The following is a 24738-nucleotide window of genomic DNA, read 5'->3' on the forward strand; positions in this document are numbered from 1 at the left end:
ACTCCCTGAGCTATACATTAGGACCTTGTTTATCTGGAATTGTCTGTTTATTCTGTAAGCTCTGAGAATCCTCTCTGTTTCTGGCATTCTGAAAGTTCACAGTGACGCAGCCTGGGGGTGCTTATCATTCATTGTGCTGATCCTCTGCAAGCTCTCTCAGTCTGCAACATGTGTCCTTTGGTTCTGGAAATTTTCTTGTACTTTTTATGATCATATTCTCTCTTACTTTCTCTGTTCTTCCTCTTTGGAATTTCTGTTGTCTGGTAGAGTTCTTGGAGTGATTCTCTAATTTTCTCTTTTTCCCTGTTGTCCATTTGTTTGTTTCTGGATTCAGTTTTCTTTTTAACACTGTTTCTGTGTTTGTTTTATTAATTTTTCAGTATCATGTATTTAATTTCCAGCCATTGTTCTTATTTGCCAGTAGTTCTTTTCTCTTTGTTTTCTTCTTTTCTTTCTTCTCTTTTTTTAAGACTTTCTATTCTTGATGCTCAAATACCTCTTCTATAGCACTCTGCTTCCCACAGAGGGAAGGGCCTGAGGCCTCTTTCTTATAGACAGACCTCAGAGACATTGCAGGTTTGGTTCTAGACCATCATGATGAAGCAAATGTAACAATCAAGCAACTCAAATGAATGTTTTGGCCTCCCAGTGCATACAAAACTTGTTTATACTATACTGTAATCTTATTAAGTGTGCAGTAGTATTGTGTGTGTTCAGTCGCTAAGCTGTGTCTGACTTTTTGTGACTCATGGACTGCAGCACGCCAGGCTTCCCTGTGTTTCACTATCTCCCAGAGTTTGCTCAGATTCTTGTCCATTGAATCGGTGATACTATCTAACCACCTCATCCTCTGCCACCCTCTTCTTCTTTTGCCTTCAGTTTTTCCCAGCATCAGGGTCTTTTCCAATGAGTCAGCTCTTCACATCAGGTGGCCAAAGTATTGGAGTTTCAGCTTTAGTATCAATCCTTCCAGTGAATGTTCAGGATTGATTTCCTTTAGGATTGACTGGTTTGATCTCCTTGCAGTTCACCAGACTCTAAAGAGTCTTCTCCAACACCAAAGTTCAAAGGCATCAATTCTTCAGTGCTCAGCCTTCTTTATGATCCAACACTCACTACTAGAGTGCGTGACTACTAAAAAAACCATAGTTTTGATTATACAGACATTTGTCAGCAAAGTGATGTCTTTGCTTTTTAATATGTTGTCTAGGTTTGTCATAGCTTTTCTTCCAGGGACCAGGTGTCTTAATTTCATGGCTGCAGTCACCATCCACAGTGATTTTGGATCACTGCTTTCACTTTTTCCCCATCTATTTGCCATGAAGTGATGGGATTGGATGCAGTAATCTTAGTGTCTTACATGTACACACCTTAATTAAAAAAAGACTTAATTTCTCAAAAATGCCAATCATTTGAGCCTTCAGTGAGTCATAGTAATAACAGCACAGAGCATCATAAAAATATAATAATGAAAATGTTTAAAATATCGTGAGAATTACTGAAATTCAACATAGAGACACACAGTGAGCAAATACCACTGGAAAAACTGCTTTTAGACTTGTTCAAATGCAAGGTTGCCACAAACCTTCAATTTTTAAAGAAACACACCATCTATGAAGCACAGTATAAAAAGGTGTACCTGTACAAACTTTCCACCTAGGTTTCCCCATTTGTAGCTCGTATATTACCTCCAGCAGAACCTGAGGACTTGTTTCTGAGACTTTCAGACTCGGTGGCCCTCCATTCCGCAGCCACTTTTCAGCATCCCCTTCCCCACCCCGTTAATCCAGTTGCCCCTCAGCTGCCCACTTGCTACAGGTGTTAGAGTTATCAAAGATAGAGTTCATATTTGTTTCTTAGCCTCTATTTTGGAGTGATTTCTGAAAAAGAGAATCGGAGCAGAGAGGTGTCCAGGATGCTGAGCGCCAGCCGTCCAATAGCCCACTTTCCACAGCTGGCACTCTCAGTCTCTTTCCGGTTCAGTGGATATCTGCTTTATAGTATAGTTGGGACATCCCTGTGCTCCATAACAGGTTGTGAGCTCTCTGAGAGGAGTTAGTGAGTCTTAGTCATCTTTGTGTAACAACCTAGGGATCGGTACACTAAGTTTTTGTTTAACTGGCTTGCAGCAAGTTTTCTGAAGGTATAAACTTGTTTCTGCATACCAGGTTGACTAACATTGATGGTTCTCTCTTCTGACTCTCCCTGCCAACCCTTCTGCAGCTAACCGTGGATTCTCAATCGGGATTGGTGACGTCACACCTGGCCAAGGGCTGCTGAAGGCCAAGTATGAGTTGCTGAACGCTGGCTACAAAAAATGCGACGAGTACATCGAAGCCCTGAACACAGGCAAGCTGCAGCAGCAGCCCGGCTGCACCGCCGAGGAGACTCTGGAGGTGAGTCTGGCTCTGTGGGTCAGGTTAGCCGCCAGTGGCATTGTAGGCCCTGAAGAGAAGCGACAGAGGTGAGTGGAGAGGAAAGGCAGTGGCTTTAGCCTGTCTCTGAGCTGTGCAGCTCTTGTGTGTTCTAGTGACGGGAGGGCCTTCCATCAAATCTATTCCATCCCTTCCAGCTTTCGTGTTCCAGGTAGTGAACAGCTATCTGTTCATTTGGCCACGTGGGGCTGCTCTTGTTCCATCGTCACACTTGGGCCCCTTCTGTCCCTAGTACGTCAGTGCTTTTGCCCTATTACCAGCATCCTGTGACCAGACTGACACCACAGCTTTGAAAGGATGGTCTTTGAAAGAGACGTGGTTAATGCATGTTTGAGAGTCACGTTGCAGTCTGTTGCGCCCTCTGGAGCTAAGTTAGCTGAGAACTGACCTGCAGGTGTCAGAGTCAGAATGGCCTGAGAGTCCTGCGTTTTCTCTGAAGCAGCCTGCCTTAGCAGTCTGGCTGCACCAGTGCCCTATCTGACTCTCTTCTGCCTCCCAGTAGCCTGGCGCTCAGAACTTTAACTCAACAAAGTAGGAAAGAAAGGCTTTTTGAACAATAAAAAAATTTTTTTAATTATGTGTCTTTTGGTTGCGCTGGGTCTTGGTTGCTGCACGTGGGCTTTCTATAGTTGTGTTGAGCAAGGGCTACTCTTCACTGCAGTGCACTAGCTTCTCATTGCAGTGGCTTCTCTTGTTGCAGAGCACAGGGCTCCAGGGCACTCAGGCTTCAGTAGTTGCAGCTCATGGACTCAGTAGTTGCAGCTCCTGGGCTCAAGAGGACAGGCTCAATAGTGGTAGCACACTGGCTTAGTTGCTCCGAGGCATGTGGGATCTTCCCACACCAGGGATCAAACCCGTGTCTTTCTGCATTGGCAGGAAGATTCTTTACCACTGAGCCACCAGGGAAACCCCAATAAGAAATTTTCTGGTGAACTTTTTAAAGCAGAAAGAAAGCAGAGTTGTGTGAGGTGTTCACAATTAGCTCATTCTTGATCTAAGTCTTAAAGAAAAACAGAAAGAGAAATCGGGTGTTTCTCACCTAGAAGATTACTTGAAGCCTCAGCTGCACTCCTCTAGTGGAAGCATGATTCCCAGCTGATTGAGCATCATAGGTTGTGGGTTGAGGGATGGCAATCTAGATGAGCTCATGGACTAGAGTATTCCTATTGAGTCGCCTAATCACATGCCTAGCTGGTGAGAATTCAAGTGTGTGCTTGACAGAGACAAATTTTACGAACAGTACATGCAACTCTCTTTTAGTACGTATTACACAATGTCATGTAAAGTGCAAAATGTTATACATGTGTATACACAGTATACATAAGCATGTGTATATACAGTAATGTATATAATATACATGCAGAGACACCGCTACGTAGGGTATATACACAAAGCTGCGTATATTCTACCTCATTGGCCATTTAAATGTTCTTCCGAGGTTTTGTTACTAACCATTTTTCCCTTACACACTGATTGTGAAACCTTCTGGGACTTCCCAGGGGGCGCTAGTGGTAAAGAATCTGCCTGCCATTGCAGGAGACATAAGAGATGTGAGTTCTATCCCTGGAGATAGATATCCCAGGAAGATCCCCTGGAGAAAGGCGTGGCAACCCACTCCAGTATTCTTGCCTGGAGAATCCCATGGCCAGAGGAACCTGGCAGGCTATAGTTCATAGGGTCGCTAAGAGTAGGACACAACTGAAGTGACTTAGCACGTGCAAAATGTCAATCTGCAGAGATAGGATATCATGGTCTTCTAAGGTCTGAAACGTTTTATCTGCTGGAAATCTGACATCTCACTAGAATTCTCCACATTTTCTTAACTGTCACGTTGAACGTCAGTAATCACATAGGCACCGTGCATCTCTTTTCTCCCGCCAGGCTTTGATCCTGAAGGAACTGTCTGTGATCCGTGACCACGCAGGTAGCGCCTGCCTCCGGGAGCTGGATAAGAGCAACAGCCCCCTCACCATGGCTCTGTGTGGTTCCAAAGGTGAGCACCGCCTCTGGCCACTGCTGTCACTGCATTCCATGCAGGCTGGCCGGTTGTGCTCTGGAAAACGTGCGTCAGAACTTCAGGCCTAGAATTCCCTGGCTGTCTGGCCAGTGGTTAGGACTCAGTGCTTTCACTGCCCAGGCCCAGGTTCAATCCCTGGTCAAGGAACTAAGATCCCACAAGCTACACAGCACCCCCTGCTCCACCGCCCACCCCCCACCCCCAAAAAAAAAGAGCTTCAGGCCTTTTGTTTATAAGGGTGTATCTTTTCAAATAATGCTTAGAGAAGGAGACAGTTATTTGCATTTTCAGAAAGTCTAACTCCTTTGGAGAAACTTGTTTATCATGTGTGTGGATTTCTGAGTTTGAGGGTGTTTTGAGTAAACTTGGTCTTATTTTTTTGAAGAAAGAAGAGCCAGGGATTTTTAAAATATGTTTGATGATAATTAATTCACTTAAATTTTATAGTTAGCCAGGACCTGAAAGTATTAGGTTTCATGATACTGCACTCAAAATGCAGAACCCTGAGCTTTGCAAACTTCCTGTTTTCACAAATTTTTGACAGAATAAGGTCCAATCTCTTTAGCCTTGCTGTCCTTCACCCCATAGTCTCCTCCCTGCTCCTGGTGCAAACCCTACACTCCTGTCCTGTGTCTCTGCTTTCCACTCTTTCACCCACTTTGGAACTCCTCCCCCATGTCCTCTGTGTGGAAGTCATAATCTTCTCCAGGAGTCCAGCTGGTTGATGCTGCCTTCTCCAATACTCCCCTGGAAGTCTCTCCTCCAGCCCCAGAGTGCTCATTCGCCCCTGAGCTCTAGCCCTGCCTGGCCTTCCTTGTGTTACTGACAACTCTGTCCTTGCTGTTCTGGTTCTGTCCTTTACTGTCCCTAGAGTGTGAACTTGTTGAGGGTAGGGGGCTGTGCTGTGTTGTATTCCTGTTTTACCAACAGATCTGCTTGTACTTCAGTTACTGTGATTTTGGTAAATGAATGTTCCATTTCTGACCTGCTTCCTCAGGTTCCTTCATTAACATATCACAGATGATTGCCTGTGTGGGACAGCAAGCTATCAGTGGCTCTCGAGTGCCAGATGGCTTTGAAAACAGGTCCCTGCCTCACTTTGAAAAACACTCAAAGGTAAGCAGGAGTGGATCAGATACAACTTTGAAGGACAACCTTCAGCAGCACAAAAGAGTGACCAAAGCTCTGGGGCTGCCAATTAGGCAACTCCTGGAGCTGGTATAGAGGGTGAGGACCTCTCAGGGTTATTCCACCTGCAGCCCAAACTTGATTGAGTCCTGTAGAAGGAGCCTCGTGAAACTCAGAGCTGTAAAACTTGGACCAGTTCCCTTTTGTATATTTTCCCTTCTAAGGAGGAGGATGTCAGTTTCCCATCCAACTTTACCTTAAATCTGAATGTGTTGTTATCATTTGTGTGCATTCAATCTGTATGCTTATTTTAGGGAGCACTTACATAAAAGTATAAAGATTTTTAACCAGTGAATATGTGAACCACAGTGAAACAACCAGGAAATTCCAGGTTCTCTCTGGAATTCCTAAACTGCCTGTAAATGACTTCTGAGTTCCATTGGCCCTTGTGGTCTGGGCACCAGTGTCAGCACAGTGAGATTAACAGGCCTGTATTGGGGTTTTCTGAGATTCTGGGGTAGATAGCTATTAAATGAACAGTTGAGGAACTTAGAGCTGATGTGGTCACTTAGTAATTCTGGATGGAGTCAACTGTTATTCACACTAAAACACAGATGCCCCAACTGCTCCTGGCCTGAGGAGCTGTAGGACTTATGGCCAGCCCCTCCTGAGGAGATGGGACTGCTGTCCTGAAATTGACAGACACTGTCTGTATCAGGTGGCCCCAGGAACAACTTGGGCTCTCTGCCCAAGATCAAAATTTACTAAAGTTCAGGCAGCCAGCAAGTCACTGGAGTGGTACCTGACTGTGCTTATATGGCTCAGAGTCAAAGCCTGACCAATTTAGAAGAGATTCCAAGGACATCTAGTGCCAGACTTCGGGGTAGATAGTGCTTGCCTAGAAGTGCCTTTGAGTATGCCAGCTGCCCCTTAAGTGAAATGTGGCAAGAGGATTGTAGCCTATTCATCTGAGCTGTCCTCCAAGGAACACGAACCTGTCCAGATCAAAGGCCATTTGGCATTTCATAGGGTGTTTTTTATATGTGGGGTTTTTTTGGTTTTTTTTCTTTATTTTAATATTCATCCATTTAAAGTGTAGAGTTCAGCAGCTTAGTGTGTTCAGAGTTGTGTGATCATCATCATAATCTAATTTTAGGATATTTTCAACAGCCCAAAAATGAATCCCCATAAACTGTAGCAGCACACAGCTGTGTTTTGGAGGTGGACAGGTCTGGCCTGCAGGCACGCATCTTGGGGGTAGTCGTTTCCCGGGAGAAGGCCAGGGTGCCCTCTAAACTGAGATCCGTGACTGACTGCCTGCTCTAGGAGTAGCAGCCCAAGCTTTGGTGTCCCTGTCCTGAGCCACCTGGCTGCCACTGGCACGAGCACCAGCCCTGGCTGGGACCTCACTCTCCTTGTCTCTGGTAAGGATGGTTTGAACTAAATTATTTCTTCTTTAGGAAAGGGCATAAAACATGAGAGTGCATTGGCCAGGTATTTAAAGTCTAAAGGTGAGGTATTTTCTGATTTGAATGGGTCTTAGCATTGTGGACCTTACACTTTTTTTGTTATATTTTTCTTTTTTTTTTTCCTACCTCTCTTTAGCTCCCAGCTGCCAAAGGATTTGTGGCTAATAGCTTTTATTCCGGTTTGACACCAACCGAGTTTTTTTTCCACACGATGGCTGGCCGGGAAGGTCTGGTTGACACAGCCGTGAAGACAGCTGAAACAGGATATATGCAGGTAACCTGAAGAAATGTAGGCCATTAGCAACAAAGCCGGACAGGTCTGCGGATCTTGACTGCTAAGTGTTTGCTTCTTTTGTACCTGACTTCTGATTTATTAAGTCTTGGCATTTAAAAGGAAAAACTGAGAGATGTAGATTCCCTAAAAATAAACAACACAAAAAAGTAAGATGTTCCAAAAAAAAAATGTTCAAAATCAGTGTCTCCTTCGAATGGTGCAGACCAGGCTGGCAGCACATGTAACAAAGCCTGCTAGAGGAGAACATGAACCAGAAGTCCCCGGGCACGTAATCTCACTGAGCCACTACTTCCTAATACATGGAGATAGGGTGACAATACCCACCTCCTGATTACACACTGAGAGGGCTGTGCTCACTGTGCAGCGGTTTATGTAACCCATCATTAATGTCACTCTAAGGGACTCAGAGAACCTGTTCCACTGCCCACAGGAGGGCTTGGGCACTTGGAGGGCTGACTCGTTCTCCATTGTGTGTATAATTGTAGGAGAGTAGTCCCCATGGATGGAGGAGCCTGGTGGGCTACAGTCCATGGGGTCGCTAAGAGTCGGACACGACTGAGCGACTTCACTTTCACTTTTCATTTTCATGCATTGGTGAAGGAAATGGCAACCCACTCCAGTGTTCTTGACTAGAGAATCCCAGGGACAGGGGAGCCTGGTGGGCTGCCGTCTATGGGGTCGCACAGAGTCGGACACGACTAAAGAGACTTAGCAGCAGCAGCAGCAGTCTTCAGGGACAGGGCTGAGCTACATGCTTTTTATGCCTGTGTTTCTGAGATTGCCACAGAGGTACATCCTAGACAGCAGAGGGGTGAAAACACATCCTACTTTGTGCTTCCATAAGACCACAAGCAAAGGATTTCTCTCCAGTCTCTAATTCTCATTTCTACCCTGTACTCCATAATCTAGATTTTGTTTTTGTTTTGCGATTGTTTGTGGTTTTGGCTTGGTTTTTTGATGATTTTATCTGCTTACAATACAGGCTGAGGTTAACACTCCAAGTTGCTAGGCCATGAACCGCTGTGGTTTTGTGTCCCTTTTCTCCCCACCGTGGACTGAGAAGCACGGTCCTTGGCAAGCAGGGAGACCAGGACTGATAAACCAGAGATGTGAATGAGTAAGCCAGAAAACACAAGGTTGATGAGAGCAGAATGGACTCCCATCAGTACCTACCTATTTCCATAACCTCTCGTCTGTCCCCCTTGTAGCATTACTGATAGTGCTTCCCTTTTAATCATCTTTTAATGGGAAATCACCCTTAAGCTTCAGAGTATGCTTTTGTCAGAAACCTAACAGACTGTGAAATGCTTTTAACACTCTTGCCTGAATGTCTATTGACTTTATTTTTTGTCTTTTACCTTTCTGAAATTGAGAGTATGACTTTCCCAGAGCAGCTTGTTAACCTAGAACAAATTACTTCTGGCATGAGGGATTTTTGTTTTGAAGTTGCCTGGAGGAAGATTTCTTTCCCTTTAACTCATTGAACCCCTTCACTCCGCTGGCTGGGGGGTTCTGCTGGTAGAAGGTTCTCCCTCAGCAGATTTGAGAAATGGCTGCCGCCTGCTGGTTCAAACACAACACCAGTCCTGTTCTCTCTTCTTACCCATTGGTCCCAGAAGAGGGCCTGCACCAGATCCTCTGTAATTCATATTGAAGTCCACAGGGGTCCCAGATTAAGTTGTGTTTAGAAATGCAAAGCAATTGCATTAATTTAAACCTTAGGGAGACAGCGAGGGAAGGCAAAGCAGCCTAGGAAAACAGTGTTTGCAGAGTCCTTCAGGGGTGATGGGGTTTAAATTGCATGTATTCTAAAACACACTGGAGGCTGGAGCATATTCTAAATGCCTCTGCACAGGCTAGTGAGGCACTTGTGGGGCCATTCTTGAGGTCAGGGACTCTTTAAGGGATTTCTAATAAAATGTTTTTATGTGATTAAAAGCACCGGTAGCCTTGAAACTCAGAGTTGCAAATGTCAACCTTTGTACACATGACTAGTGCTCTCAAAGCACCTGAACTTTTATCTTGTCTTCTCCTCTTTCTTCAGAGAAGGCTTGTCAAGTCCCTGGAAGATCTTTGCTCACAGTATGACCTGACAGTCCGCAGCTCTACAGGCGATATCATCCAGTTCATTTACGGGGGAGACGGCTTAGATCCTGCAGCCATGGAGGGGAAAGATGAGCCCTTAGAGTTTAAAAGGGTTCTGGACAACATCAAAGTAAGATTAAGCATTATATCTGTGAGCGTTTTCAAGGACATTTCTTTAGAATGGATGTGCCTGTGGCATAGCACATAGTTACGCTGTCATATCTACCCAACCACTGGGATAGTGTTTGTCTTTTGTGTTCACTTTGCATAATTTTCCCCAGGTATTAGAGGAAAGATAGTTTCTCAGTTTCAAAGTCTAGTTATTGGTAGTAATCAAGTGCCAATAGAAGAGGGCTTTGTCTTCTTGTCAGTGTCTAGTAAAGTGTGATAGAGACTGTGTAAAAGTCATGGGTGTGGAGAAGCAGGCGTGTTTCACATACTTTTAACGGGGGATATAACTTAGAGCAAGCTTTTTGAGAGGTAGCTGGACAGTGTTCATCTGAATTTAAATCTGGGTGCCCTTGAGCGATATTTAAATTTCACTTACAGGAATTTGCCCTACAGAAATGATCTGAATGTGCCAAGAATGTTCTTCCAGCATTGTTTATAGCAGATACACGCCATCTGTGGAGGACAGATCAAACATGGAATGGTCTGTCCACATGTTAGGGTGCAGTGTAACCAATAAAACTTCGGGGGAAATCCCATGAGCTTGGGGGTGGAGAAGTATTTTCACACTTGAATTTTTTCTTTTTTTTATAACAGCAGTTTATGGTTTTAGTGCAAATCTGGGGCGGGGTGAAGGTTGGGAAGGAATGACACCATACTCACTGAATAACCCACAAGCCGTTATGTAAGGTGGAGTATCAGTTTATCCTGTTTTCACCTTCGTATTAAAGGTAGAGTCTACAATGCATTTTGAAAGACAAAAACATCCCAGGTTGCTGAAAGCTCACTCTGGGTGAGGTTGTTTTGTCTCTTATAAACTCCTTCACTGAATACTGTTCCCTGCCCCCCTCCAAATCACACTGTTTTCTTTCGATACTCAAGGCAGTCTTCCCTTGCCGGAGCGAGCCTGCTCTCAGTAAGAACGAGCTGCTCCTGAGTGCCGAGTCCATCATGAAGAAGAACGAGTTTCTCTGCTGCCAGGACAGCTTCCTGCAGGTGAGCTCTGCGGGGGCTGCACGCCGGTTTGGCCGTCACCAGGGAGTCGTTCTCCAGGTGCCGACAGTGAAGTGTGTAAGCTGGGGGTGTTTATGTAAGAGTGTTTCTTGTTAGAAGATTTAAGAGTGGCCCAGGCAGGAGAAGCTCAGCAGTCAACATAAAGAATTTATCTCATGTCTTTTTTAGTTTGTCTTTTGCACTAGTGTTTCTCTGGTAGAAGACAGTGCTCTAGTTAAGAGAACTGATTTTTTTTTTTTTTTTAACCCTGTCCCTGTCGCCCCCTGCCACCCAGTTTCTCATCCTGTAGGCCAACTCCTCCCTCAGTGGTTTTGAAACCCAGTAATTTGTAATAGTAAGAGCATTGTTTTAATGCCATTTATTGTGTTTTATACAATAAATGATGCAGTAGTGTTTATTTAATACCATCATTATTTAAATTGCTTTTTTTCTTGCCCCAATAAGGGTGAGAAATGTACAGTCATCCTTCCTTTTTCTTCCAGGGACCTGTTACCTTGACATCGTCTTAGTTTTTTTAGTTTGTTTTTATTTCACAGACCTCCTCCTTTCTATTGATAATCATGGTTATGACCAAAAGCAAAGGAATATAGGAGTCAGTACATGGTTCCCTGTGTACACTGATTGGTGATTCAAATATAGCACAAAATATATCCCTTGAAGTATATAAAAAGTAAAAACAGTAAGACACTTAAATAAGGATATTTTAGTTAAAAGCTCTTCACTCTTTGACATGGTAAGATCTGAAAGGTGAAAAAGAGAGTCTTTCAGATTTTAATACATTTAAAATTAAGAGTCTGGCTAAGCTGAGTGCCTTCATTTTGTTTTTGTTTTCTCACAATTTTGTTCTTAACGTAACAAATGAGAGGTGTGATTTGGTTTTTCTCCATGACTGTATTCACTTATTTATGTTTCTGTTTCTCCTCGAAGACCTTAACTGAGACAGGCTATGAGAAATACAACGAGGTAACGTGCTTCCGTGCTGTGGCTTCCAAGCAGGGGGCATAGCCGTGCTGCATGCACCCCAGCGATCTGCCAGCCCCAGGCACTGCAGAGCGCTGTCCCAGCCCTGCCAGCAGGGCTTCCCCTTCATCACTTGGCCCAGGCCCTTTCTTGTTTTAGACATGGTTTGACAGTGGTCCCCTGACCAGCAGCACTTGTGGGTTCAGTGAGCACTTGTTCATCCGTCCTGTCCCCATCTGTCACACACCGCACAGATCCAGGGCCGCAGAGGTGACTAAACATGTCCGCACCCTCCAGTCACTCAGTCTGAGCTCAGGTTTGCCGAGGGATTCCAAAATTCACCGACCAGAACAGATTCATTGAGCCAAGAAAACGTTGTCTGGCTGTAGTGTCAGAGCTGGGGAGGCAGAGCAAACTCCCGGGTGGCACTGAGCCCTAGCCTGCCAGAAGCCGACAGCCAGGCTCACAATGCGCTGCGGGCTGAGTGTGTGCGTTGGCTGCTGGTCAGCCGTGTGATTGACAGCCTGCCGGTTGCCGTGTTCTGAGTGCCCTTGGCATGCATGGGTTGGTCCTGCTGAGTGTTCTTAGCAGCTTATCTCAGTTTCCCCTTCCAAAAAGGGAGCTTTTTTCCTTTTAAGCTAACTTCCAGAATATTTGCCATAACTCTTGGGTGAGGGAACTCATTCCTTTTAGCAAAGCCGCTGCTGAAAGCATGTCCACATGGGTGGCAGCTGAAAGCTGTCCTTTGCAGCACCCTAACTGGGGAATGGTGTGAGGTGTGTGCTCTTGACTGCTCGTATGTATGGACTTCCTCAACAGATGAAAACCCCCTGGATCGGCTTGTCCTTGGGTTCTGGCCCCAGTTTCCCTGTGCCAACAGGTGGGGCAGCCTTGAACACCTGGCAAGCAAATGGCAACATCTGGGTCAGGAGGGCTTTCAGAGGCTCGCCCTAAAGGACACGACCACAGCTAGATGAGTAGGCTCGGAGGAAGTCACCCATTGAAGGAAGCTCTTAGTACTGAATGATACAGAGGAGAAACTAGGTGGCAGCGGGTTTTATTGCTGATGATGATCCCACTTGAAGGCAGAGCCACCCCGGGGGAGATTGTCCCACCACCCTCTCCAGCTCTTAAGTTCTACCTCTGATTTGTAACAACTTACTATATCTAAGAAATGTGGCCTCAAACCTGTAATTAACAAGTAAACCTGTAGAGTGTCTCTTTAAAATGAGTCTGTTGAGAATTTTCAAGTTCTTTTAAATTAGTTCTTTCTTAAATAAAAGTCTTTCTGCATAGAGTGATGGCTGAGTGGCATGGTAACCTTCCATTCTTTGTCAGTGAGGGGAGTTGACCAACAAGGACAGTCATGGGAAGCCTGTGCTCATAACAAGGGACAGCCCAGGTGTGATGGAGTCCACCCTTATAGCCCCCCGATCATCTGGGCTCCTGGGAGCCAGTCTGAAGTATCCAGCGGGCTAAGACAACTTTGCAGAAAACCTCTCCCCTGAGTGTAGACTGTGCAGAAACATTTGACTTTGTAGAGGGGCCTGTTCCCTTGATCAAGCCCTGACCTTATTCAGCCCAAATGGCCTCCGCTCTAGAGTGATGGAGCCAGTGTCCTGCTGCCCCGCAGGGAGAGCACACCACGCTGGACAGCAAGTGACTAAGAAGAGTTTGTGGACACAGACCGTGTGGACCCCAGAAGTTTTAGTTGTTTGCTTTCAGAAAAGATAGTAACTAGAAATTGCTCACTTGTCTATGGGAGGCTAAAGAGATTTATTTTTGCAATGTTAGGACAAAACCTGGCTAGTTAAGTCTCAAGCTCTCTGTAAGTGCCTTACAGAATTTTATTTTTGCAAAAGTGGGCTTCTGGTCCAGTCTGCCCTTTGAAACATTTGTTTCAGATGAAACTTGAGATATTTTCAGCTGTGATATAGATTGAGTAGACACTGGGCAGGCATGCTGGTCTTCTGCTGCAGTTATCTTCAATTGAGAAACAAGACCTAGTGAGGCTTTGCAGCCATCACAACAGTTTTCCACCATCAGGCCTGCCCAGGGGTTTGTCCAGATGTGTGTATCTGACCTCAGCCAACTGCACAAAGCAGCTGGATGCCTGCACTTGGCCAGAGTGCCCCCCCACCCCCAGTTTGTCCAAAATCATTAAGGGAAATTATATTTCCCTGAGGGCCGCTGAGAGGAAGCGCAGTCTATCCACCCTTTCCCATATTGTCAGAAACACCCCTGGATGAAACCAGAGCAGCTGATGTGCAGCCTCTGAAGGATGCAGCTACTAGATTGCGTGTGTCCTTCAGTCCCATGGTGCGTAGTGTGTGCTGGCAACAGGACATGGATGTGTGTGGTCCATTAAACACACCACACCCTCTGTGAGAACTCCTTGAAAGGAAATGCTGGCTGATCCTGGTTCTAGAAGCAACCACGAGGCTGGGTTGATTTCACAGACACACAACAAATTATAAAGCATATGGGTTTTCCCCTTAGAGTAGTTACCAGAAAACTTAGGCCTGCCATCTCTAGCCAGCCCTATGGATCTTCCATACAATGTAAATTCTCTTCACCTTCTTTCTTGCTCCATTTTATCATCATCCCAGGGCTTAGAGCCCTATTCTTAACATACAGCGGGAGCAACAGATAGGCTGTTTCATTTCCAGCTATGAGGGTGATTTCCTGGAGGCCTTACAAAGTTCTGACTGTGTGTGGGAAGGGAGCATGAGACAGGGGAGCAAGGCAGAGGTGAGGGTCAGAGATAAAGCTGGGACCTGGGAGTGTTTCCTTTGAAATGAAGGCAAGCTGAAGGCATGTGCTTGAAATGTGCATAGTGTCTACAAAGCCAAGCTTTGTAGTATTCAAGTTGAGCAGAACAACTGCAGAAGAAACCCTCAAAAATTTATCAGTCTAAAGGCTTAGAAGTACAAGTGGTGCAACAGTACTTACTCTGGGCTGCATGAACATGTGCAGCAAGGTGTTCCAGGAGAGCAGGGGAGAAGGCGGCAGGTGGAAAGGCTCATCCTGTGTCACTCTCACGTGCTAGGTTAGCACTGCAGATTCATAGGAAGCATCATCAGAGTAAAAAGACCTGAGAAACACTGCAACAGATGAACAATGTGTCCAGGGTATGGTAATGTGGTGTGTTCCTTGGAAAAACATTTTGTAATAGAACCCGTATCCGTGTCATATCCCTTATAGTGTCTTATTTAGCCACCACTTAAGTAGGGAGGATTCGTCACATTACTAAAGTTTACTAAAAAACGAATCATGTCATGCAAATCACAGAGAAATATATATCTGATGTTTGTTGTGTAATCTTTTAGGAGATAAAGAAGTTTATCAAGGAGGTTTCTGAGAAGATCAAGAAGACCAGAGATAAATACGGCATCAACGACAACGGCACGACGGAGGTTGTGGCCCTCCCCAGTGGGTCAGGAGATGCAGAGGGTTTCCCGTGCTGCTGTTCCTGACCCTGAACTTGGCTTTTGTTCCTCTAGCCCCGTGTGCTATACCAGTTGGACCGGATCACCCCCACCCAAATAGAGAAGTTTCTGGAGACGTGTAGGGACAAGTACATGAGGTGAGGGTGCTAATTGTCTCAGGCTGCTGGGAAGTCCAGTGGGTCTCTTGCATCCTTCCTATTTCCCCAGGAAACAGAATCCTGTGCCCACATCACTTAACAACTGCCAGCCTTGAGCAGGTTCTGTCACCTCCTCTCTAGGGGCTCCAGTGGGTAGACAGGCTGAGGGCTCCAACATGTGGAAAGAAGTGCAAAGAAATTTCCGAGCATCATCTTTTCACAGGGAAACTACCAGTATTTTTGGCAAGGGCTGGCTGCTTTGTCCATCTGCAGTACCATGTGTGAGCAGAGCTCTTAGGTCTTCTCCAGTCATCCCACGCTGACCACAAATAGCCACACAGTGTTTACTGTCATCGTTGGACCCCTCCGAGCATTACTTCCCCTCATCTGTACCTGTAACTGATCTGTGTCCGGTTCTTCCTCTGTCACAAGCCCAGCCTGGGTCCTTGCCAATTCCTTCCTGACCCTAATGGCATACATATTTTTTCTGTTGAAAGGACATAATCAGAAACCTCCCCAGCAGTTTTGGGGTTTTAGTTTTGTCTTTTTTTTTTTTTTTTTTTGGCCATGGCACAAGGCTTGTAGGATCTTAGTTTCCTGACCAGGGGTTGAACCTGGTCCCTGGCAGTGAAAGTACAAAGTCCTAATCACTGGACTGCCAGGGCATTCCCTGGTTTTGTCTTTTAATTGAGGTATAGTTGACCTATATGTAAAAGTATATAAAATGGGTATATTTAAATGGGCTTTATATAAGACAGTTTCATCTCTTTTGTTTAATTGTATTATGGAGTAGGGGCTTCCCAGGTGGCTTAATCGTAAAGAATCCTCCTGCCAAGCAGGAGACTCAGATTCAGTCCCTGAGTCAAGAAGATCCTCTAGAGAAGGAAATGGCCACCCATTCCAGTATTCTTGCTTGGGAAAATTCCATGGAAAGAGGAGCCTGGTGTGCTGCAGTCCATGGGGTCGCAAAGAGTCGGACACAACTTGGCCAACTAAACAAACAACAGATAGTTGACCTACAACATAATGCACGTTTCAGGTGCAAACAGCAACTCATTATTTGTATATATTGCAAAAAGATCACCACGATACATCTGGTTACCATCTGCCACTGTACCAAGATATTGCGTCATTATTAACTGTATTCCCCAGGCTGTACATTTCATCCTTTCTTGTCCTTTCAGGGCACAGATGGAACCAGGTTCTGCGGTGGGTGCGCTCTGTGCCCAGAGCATTGGCGAGCCAGGCACCCAGATGACCCTGAAGACTTTCCACTTCGCGGGCGTGGCCTCTATGAACATCACCCTGGGTGTGCCCCGCATCAAAGAGATCATCAATGCCTCCAAGGCCATCAGGTGCCCTCATCCATTTGCCTCTTGTTCTCACAGTCATCTGTCATGTCCTGGAGAAACAACGTTTCTCTCGTCACGAGTGGGTGTGTGATAGATGCTAGCAGGCAGGATCTCAGGCTCTGGAGTGACACATGCTAGTGTTAATCATATTGTGGCTCTTAAAAAAACCCAAGACAAAATGTCCAAACTGGAGAGAGTCAAAACTGAAGCAATGGTTCTTTGTGACCATAAGTCACATGAAAGAGAGAAACCTAAAAAAATGCCTGGAAAAATTGGAACCATGAGTCATTGTAGACTTCATCCTTTTAATGTTATTATTCCCAGCTTCACTAGTCCTGATGATGTGTCTGTGACTCGACTTGGGGCCATATTCTGTGACAACACTCCCCCAGCCCAAATCCCACCCCCTGGTGATTTCATGATAGAATTTGTAGGTGACCTGAAACTGGGAAAGATAGAAATATTTTATAGCACGTTCAGTGACAAAATCATGTTTTACCTATGATCTGAATGTAACGAAATGACAATATAGCATTAAAGGAGAGAATGCTGTACTTGGTTCTGGAACAGCACCTGTCCGTGTCCAGGGTGGCAGGAGCTCTGCCTGCCTCCTCTAGGTCAGTCAAATCACCCAGGAGTGCATGCAGTGGATGCATGTAAGGGTGGAAGCTACTAGCTAGTAGTTGGAGGTGTCCTGGAGTGGAGGTTGTGGGGGTGGAGCGAGGTAAGCTATAAGTGACATGATTTTGTCACTGCGCATGCCATAGTATACAAACCTGTAGTATACAAAGGGTCAGTTTACTCAGGGAACAGAACTGAAATAACTGCGTATTAGGACCAAAGAGGAAAAGGTAGGTTTGCTTGGCCAGGAAGACTATTCTGAAAGTCACTCACTCACTGATGGAGTGGATTGCCTCATGAGCATGGGTATGTGCAGCCCTCAGGACTGCCTGACTCCAGTGAACGCTCAGTACAGTAAACTGCAGTTGCTGTTAAGATTCCAAACGCACCCGGGCTTAACGCAGTGTAGTCTCCAAGCAGCCTTGTAATCCTTTGCCCTTCCTCCCCACAGCACTCCCATTATCACAGCACAGCTGGACAAGGACGAAGATGCAGATTACGCTCGTCTGGTGAAAGGGAGAATTGAGAAAACCCTCTTGGGAGAGGTAAGAAGAAATCCCTCTCAATAATAATAAAACTAAACCAGCAGCATTGCCAGGACGTGTGAGAACTACTTGTAGTGGATTTACCAATCTGTGTGTCCATGCTGCTCTATGTCCTTAAAGAAGAGAGGGAGCCTCATATGCTCTGAGGGACAGGAAAGTGACTGACAGATGTTCTGATCTTTTGACACCGCAGATTTCAGAGTATATTGAAGAAGTGTTTCTTCCTGATGATTGCTTCATTCTTGTCAAGCTCTCCCTAGAACGGATCAGACTTCTGAGGCTGGAAGTGAGTCCCCTAATTAAATGCGTGAAGGAAGTCATCCCCTTTCAGTCCCAAGACAGGTGCTGATGAACTAGGGCAAGAGCTATGCATAGCACGGGAAGCCCCAAAGAGGCTTCCACTTAGTGTCTCCTGTGGATCTGTTGTACCATCACATTCTGTCTACCCCTGACCCCGGCACAGATATTACCACCTAGAGACACATGGGAAATTAGTGGAGGTGGTGTGCAGACCACAGTGCCTATTTGCTGTGACACAGTATGGCAGCAGTTGGAAGGACCATAGTGCCAGCTGTGTCTTACCCACCTGTGCGCCCTCAGCACGGCAATGGCTGGCTCAGGATATGTGGGTTGACCTGGCTTCTTCTTATTGGCATTTATAAACGGGGAACAGTGGCAAAACGGATTTAGCAGGGGAGGGTGGTAGGATCTACTTTTTTAGTGACTAAAGCAGAGGTAAAAATACAGTACATACATACACATATATCTCTGATATTAAAATATCACAGTGCCAAAAAAGACATGATGAGGAGAGAGACTGGAGGGAGAAATAATGAAAAAGGCTCCTTAGAGGGGCAGGATGCTGAAAGGCCAAGAAACACAGAAACCACAGCCTCCAAATCCCGCCGGTAACACCCCGGGCGTGCCACCCCTCACAGGTGAATGCCGAGACAGTGAGGTACTCCATCTGCATGTCCAAGCTGCGCGTGAAGCCCGGCGACGTGGCCGTGCACGGTGAGGCAGTGGTGTGTGTCACCCCCCGAGAGAACAGCAAGAGCTCCATGTACTACGTGCTGCAGTTCCTGAAAGAGGATCTCCCCAAGGTGAGTCGCAGGTCGCCTCCCCAGGTGGTCGGGCCTAACACCTGGAGGTGCGTGAAGGGAGGGAGCACGTTCATTTCTAAGCTGCAGAGCCAGGCATCAGGAAGCGTAAGGGCTGCTGAGACTGAGGGTGGCGCCCTGTTCCTTCGTTTCTTTGCCACATCCCCGAGGAGTCAGGCAGGTTCAGGTGTCCTTCTTCGCACGGCCTCACCATTCTGCCTGTTCAGCTTTTCTCTGTTCTCTCATAAAACTGGTGGTGGAAGAGGGCACTACCCACTGAGCTTGTGCTTTCCCCCCTCCCCACCCCGCAGCGGCTCAGGCAGCACCCAGGCACTCCCAGCTTGGGCGCGTTCCTGACGGTCACCACTGAGATGGGGTGATCAAGACCACAAACACAGGCTGTGACACCCCCACTTCTCACGGCCACTGTGGTTTCCCAGTCTGCCGGGTGGGTGGGACCGTACGCGCTGCGGGGTCTCGAGCCCTCTGTGTCTCTGAGTCCAGGTGGTGGTGCAGGGCATCCCGGAGGTGTCCCGCGCTGTCATCCACATTGATGAGCAGAGTGGGAAGGAGAAGTTCAAGCTCCTGGTGGAGGGCGATAATCTGCGGGCCGTCATGGCCACCCACGGCGTGAAGGGCACCCGGACCACCTCCAACAACACGTACGAGGTACTGCTCACAGCTGAGGTGCCTGCAGTCGTCCCAGCTCCCTCCCAGCACATTCCTCTGACCCTGCCATTCACTCTGGGCGTGCACCGAAGACTACCCCACACTCCGTCTCTGGGGAGGGGCACAGGGTGCTGGGAACCTGCAGGGCAGAGGAGGACATGAGAGGAAGTTGGGGAGCCCCGGACGTGGCTGCCTCCATTCTTCTCTGCCCTCTGCAGGTGGAGAAAACCCTGGGCATCGAAGCTGCCCGGACAACTATCATCAATGAGATCCAGTATACGATGGTCAACCACGGCATGAGCATCGACCGGCGGCACGTGATGCTGCTCTCCGATCTCATGACCTACAAGGTGCGTGGGGACCTTGTGGCTGCTATCACAAACCTGGTCTCAGGAGCACGAGGCTTGTAGGACATATACAGTGCCTGGCTATGATGACCACCATTACCCCAAAACCAGAGTACAGTGGTCCAGCTGGGCGTACTGGTAAAATTCCATTGTGAAAATTTCAGCCGCATGGCAGGAGGCAGGGCATGGTTTCTATCCTAAAAGAAAATTAGCCATTGCCAGAAGCCTAAGGATTCCATGACAAACTGAGGTTTATGCCCTGTCAAACCCATTTCTCATACTTCTATAGCCATTTCTAGGTGAGAAACAAGTTAATATAATCTGACGGGGGGACTCAGTTTTGTTGGTTGGTTTTTGTTTGTCTCTTGTACCAAAAATCTTCCCTCTATCAGTGCCATAAGGCATGATGCCTCCACAGACAAACTTGTACTGTATTGCAGCAAATTCAGAAACTTGGTGGGAGAAGTGACCCATTTCCTACCACCCTGTAGTAAAGACAGTCATTTTAAAGCCTTCTTTTCCATTTTTATTCTATACGCATATGTTAGATTACTACAGGTAAACAGTAAAAATGAGCGTGTCATTTTTTTTCTGAATTTTTATTGAACGTTATAAATATTTTCCACACTGCTGTGTAGTTTTATAAAGATACTTTTTTAATGATGGTTCAATATCCCTTTGAATGAAAGCACCTAAATTTACTCAACTATTTCCCTACTTTGAGGATTTTAAATTATTTGGGTTTTTATTTTTTTTGAGCCGTTAAGAAACATCTTCAGAAGTAATTTTTTTGTTCTTTTTTTGGGGGAGGGGAGTAATTTAGTCCCCCGACCAGGATTTGAACCCAAACCCTCAGCAGTGAAAGTGCAGGGTCCTAATCACTGCTACTGCTGCTAAGTCGCTTCAGTCGTGTCCAACTCGGTGCAACCCCATAGACGGCAGCCCACCAGGCTCCGCCGTCCCTGGGATTCTCCAGGCAAGAATACTGGAGTGGGTTGCCATTTCCTAATCAATGGACCACCAGAAAATTCCCTACTTTTCAGGTTTTGTTTAGTTCATTTTCATTGGCGAATAGTTGATTTACAATCTTATGTTCGTTTCTGTTGTACAGCAAAGTCAATCAGTTATACATACACACATGTATCCACTCTTTAGTTTCCAGCTCTTAATTCTTTGTTCCAGTGGCCCCTGGCTGTGAGTGTCAGTGGCCTCAGAGGGACACAGGTGGGACAGATGGTTGTCAGGGTCCTTCTCAAACCTGGACTGTGACTTGAGCGGCAGCCTGGCTGCTTTTTACTTCTTCTGTTGAGGGGGGCAGGGGCTGCATTCTGTACCTGGCAGGAGCCCCCACTCTGGCTCTCTCCCTCGGCACAGGGTGAAGTCCTGGGCATCACCAGGTTTGGCCTGGCCAAGATGAAGGAGAGCGTGCTGATGCTGGCCTCGTTTGAGAAGACGGCCGACCACCTCTTTGATGCTGCCTACTTTGGGCAGAAGGACTCTGTGTGTGGTAGGTTTGGTGCTTGCAGTAGCCTCACCAGAGGCCTTTGTGGGGTTTTGTTGTTTTGTTTTGCTTTTTACAGTTTAAACCATGGCCAAGGCTTCTCAAGAAGTAGAGAAACTGAGTAGGCAGAGCTTTGACTTGTTTAAGGATAAAGTCGCAGCTCACGGAATTAGAACTGACCGATCTTTTATCTCCAAAGCCTGACTGTGGCAGCCTGCATCCCCCACATCCTTTAGAAGGCTGCTCAGTCAGGACAGAGGAAAGGTCACCCCTGGGCATGTAGGAATTTTCTAGCCCTCAGTAGGAGAGTCAGCCACTCTGGTCCTGCCCCAGGCTCTCCCGCTGTCCCAACTCCCTGAGCAAGGCAGCTGGCACGCTTCCTCCAGGTGCCTTGTATATCATCTCAGCACGTTGCTGAGGCATGGGTATCAGCCCTGTCACAGTGAGAAGACCAAGGGCACTAATTCGTTATCAGAGTCTCGCCCTGCGCTGGCCTGCTCTCCCCACACAGAGCCTCTCTGACGGGCCTAGGGGAGAGGGAGCCCGAGGGGTGGCTGTCACAGCAGAGCTCTGCTCCCCCCGCCCCAGAGTGCTTGCTTTACTCCAGCCTTTCTCGTGCCATGGCAAGACCCTGTGGCCTGGGGCTCAGACAGCGATGCCACACCTGGCCCGCGACACTGCTGCCGGAGCTCTGCTTCCTAGTGGCCATTTCCCCTCTCACCTCCCTGTGTGGATTCACCACCCAAGGTGATGGTCAGATGGGACCCAGGCAGTGTATGCTTCGTTTTTGCTTCTAAGATTAGGGTCACAGGTTGCAAATAGAGGGAAAGAGAGATTACACAGTTCTTTACTATAACGAAGGGTGAAAGGAAAGAAAAGAAGGCAGAGATGGGGGCAGGAGAAGGGCAAGGCCCAGGCAAAAGAGCAAGCCTGCTTGCAGGACGGAGACCCAGCACCCCTGCTCCCCAACGAGGACACTGGGCCCCCGTCTTGGCTGCTGCCCACCCCTCTCCACCTCTGACTCCTTTAGGGGCCTGGCGTGGTCACCCTGCCCCAACTTTAAAATCTCCTGTTCCTTTGCATGTTGTAACTCAGTGTCAGCCCTCACTCTGTGTTGGGTTTTAGTTTGATTGCTTCTCTGGCCCCCGATAGCACAAAGCCCAGAACATAGCAGATACACACTTGCTTATTATAGAACCAGAAGCCTCACACAGAGCCCAACATTTAGATCTTAGAAAGCTGAAAGGGAGCTTGGAGAAAGAATCTACACTGTCGTCTTACTCCTGTCACTCCATGAGGGGCCCTGCCTTCTTAGTGTTTCTGATTCAAGCTGTGGACTCCAAGGTTGGAGTGTTGTTAACCCTAACCCACCCCCGACCCCTGGGCACAGAACAAATCTGTGCTGCTGTTTCCATGGGGATTGGCATCTGCTCACTGCGGTCCCATTTGTTTGTCCCCTGGGCCCTAAGCTAAGGACATGCTGGGTGGCAAACTCGGGGTTTCCTGAGCATCATTCAGTGTATCCTTGCTGTTTGAGTTTAGTGCTCAAAGGTGAGGCCCACGTGATGCCTTTAGCTCAGACAGAAAGGCTGCTGAGCCAGCAGCGGGGCTATGAGCCAGCACTTCCCTTCAACCAGATGCAGGAACTCCCCCAACCTGCCCAGGAGCACCAGGCCATGCCTTCAGCGTCCATAGATGAGGAGTAAAGCGAGCAGCCCAGGTCCGACACGTTGATGTGTATTGAGGCTGAGACTCCAAGTCAGTCGTCTTTCTGTCCTGCTTGAAGACTTTCCCAAGTGTGGAGAAGCTCTCTCACCTCCTTTCTGGTTGGTTTCAGGGGTGTCTGAATGCATCATCATGGGGATCCCCATGAACATTGGAACTGGACTCTTCAAGCTGCTCCACAAGGCCGACAGGGACCCCAGCCCTCCCAGGAGGCCCCTCATCTTCGACACAAACGAATTCCACATCCCCCTTGTCACCTAGTCCAAGGAAGAGGGGGCTGTTCCTGACCTTGGCTCCTTGTCATCTGGAAAAGGGCTGGAGGCCAGCAGCCAACTCATGAGCTTTGTGCTCCCTGGGACCGAGGCCCTGCTGCCCCCACCATGCTGGCTGTTGGAGAAGGTTCCTGGAGTCCTGGGAGCCGCTCATCCCATGACCCCAACCATAGCACAGTGCTTGGTGGGGTAAACCAGGATTTTTCTGTCTGTTTGAAACCTTGAAACCTTGAAACCTACTTAATCTGGGGACAGCTCTGCACCTCCTGCCTACTCCACCTGCCTGGACTTGTAAGGGGGCCCCAGCCAAGCATCTCTGCTCATTTCCACCTCCCCTGTCCCTCCATCCACTCACAGGGGTCCCAGCCTGACCAGGAGCCAGTTCTAAGCCCCAAAGCCAGGGCACATTCTCAGTTCTTCCGTTCCCTGGTCATGCTGGAATCTCCCAATGTGACATACTAATGTAAATATTGTTTGTATTATTTATTTGTTCACTGAAGAATTTGGAGTTTGTATTGTTATTTTAGTTTTCCTTTTGAAACCAAGAAGCTGTGGAAATCAAGAGAGCCAGCTTTGAAGTATCACTGGAAAAACTAGTTAAGCAAATGGGCCTGTCTAGGATTTGAAACTGCATTGAAACTGTCCTGAGGCCAAGCTGCTCTGAAACACCTTTGCAGACACCCCAGCCACCCCCTTTTTGTCTATTTCTGATACCCATGGGGGCACGAGTCAAACTCATTCTTCGTGGCCTGTAGAAGCCTCTCCAGAGTTTAGAGCCAGCTGAGGTGGGGACTCGCAGTGTACAGGGAGATGAGGAGTGGGGCTGGTCCAGACCCCCCGCACTACCTGGGGGGGCATCCATACCCCTCCTGGGGAATCCACACATGTGCCCTGCCTCCTGCAGCTGAGGAGCACACAAGGCAGGTGCAGCACTGGAGGCCTAGAAAGTGCCCCCAGGGGCCTGGCGTGAGAGGGCCCTCTGGGTACAGGCAGGCACAAGCTCTCAGGGCTGAAGCGGTCACCCAGACAGGAAGGGTGGGGCCAGCATGGGGGTGGGCACCTGCTGGAGTTGACGTTCCCCAGGTGGCAGCTGCAGGTTTCTCAGAGGACATCTGAGATGATAACACACGTGAGGCCATGAGGAGGGACCTGGCAGGGCGTCCCAGAAAGACCCGTGTTTCACTGCCTGCTTGGGCTTCTGCCAGTGACTGTGCCATCGCTGGTGGGTTTTCAAGGCTTACAAGGTGGTTTTGTGGAACACCAGAAAGAAACATACATAGCTTGTCTTCTAGAGAGCACAGGGGTTTGCTCACAGAGACGATGGTTCTTTGTGCCGAATTTGCTCCTTGGGATTGGCTTGGGGCCATAGACAGAGGCCACAGCTCTCCTCTAAGAACGTTCCATGGAGCCTGTCCTTCTCTGCCCTGCCCAGAGCCAAGCTTCTCACTC

At 47.5% G+C, this 24738-nt stretch overlaps 1 protein-coding gene across 7 annotated transcripts in view; it reads left to right on the top strand.

Moving 5' to 3' along the window:
• The window catches only part of POLR3A (RNA polymerase III subunit A), a 45394-nt gene extending 21606 nt beyond the window's left edge, over window positions 1-23788 (top strand). For 2 of the 7 annotated variants that reach the window (XM_081573805.1, XM_081573809.1), the window contains exons 16-31: window positions 2224-2396; window positions 4317-4428; window positions 5450-5568; window positions 7186-7323; window positions 9389-9559; window positions 10480-10593; window positions 14901-14987; window positions 15075-15157; window positions 16342-16512; window positions 17582-17675; window positions 17869-17961; window positions 18614-18778; window positions 19280-19444; window positions 19663-19794; window positions 21166-21298; window positions 23130-23788. In XM_081573805.1, the coding sequence (XP_081429931.1) occupies window positions 2224-2396; window positions 4317-4428; window positions 5450-5568; window positions 7186-7323; window positions 9389-9559; window positions 10480-10593; window positions 14901-14987; window positions 15075-15157; window positions 16342-16512; window positions 17582-17675; window positions 17869-17961; window positions 18614-18778; window positions 19280-19444; window positions 19663-19794; window positions 21166-21298; window positions 23130-23278 (2099 nt within the window). In that variant the 3' untranslated portion in view covers window positions 23279-23788. Of the gene's footprint in view, window positions 1-2223; window positions 2397-4316; window positions 4429-5449; window positions 5569-7185; window positions 7324-9388; window positions 9560-10479; window positions 10594-11538; window positions 11575-14900; window positions 14988-15074; window positions 15158-16341; window positions 16513-17581; window positions 17676-17868; window positions 17962-18613; window positions 18779-19279; window positions 19445-19662; window positions 19795-21165; window positions 21299-23129 lie in introns of all 7 variants that reach the window. The other 5 variants (XM_081573803.1, XM_081573804.1, XM_081573806.1 and 2 more) reach the window with 5 other exon arrangements.
• Window positions 23789-24738: the final 950 nt, after the last annotated feature.

This window comes from Giraffa tippelskirchi, chromosome 2 (genome assembly GCF_054371585.1).
Source record: "Giraffa tippelskirchi isolate mGirTip1 chromosome 2, T2T-mGirTip1v1.2.pri, whole genome shotgun sequence".
Classification (NCBI taxonomy): Eukaryota; Metazoa; Chordata; class Mammalia; order Artiodactyla; family Giraffidae; genus Giraffa; species Giraffa tippelskirchi.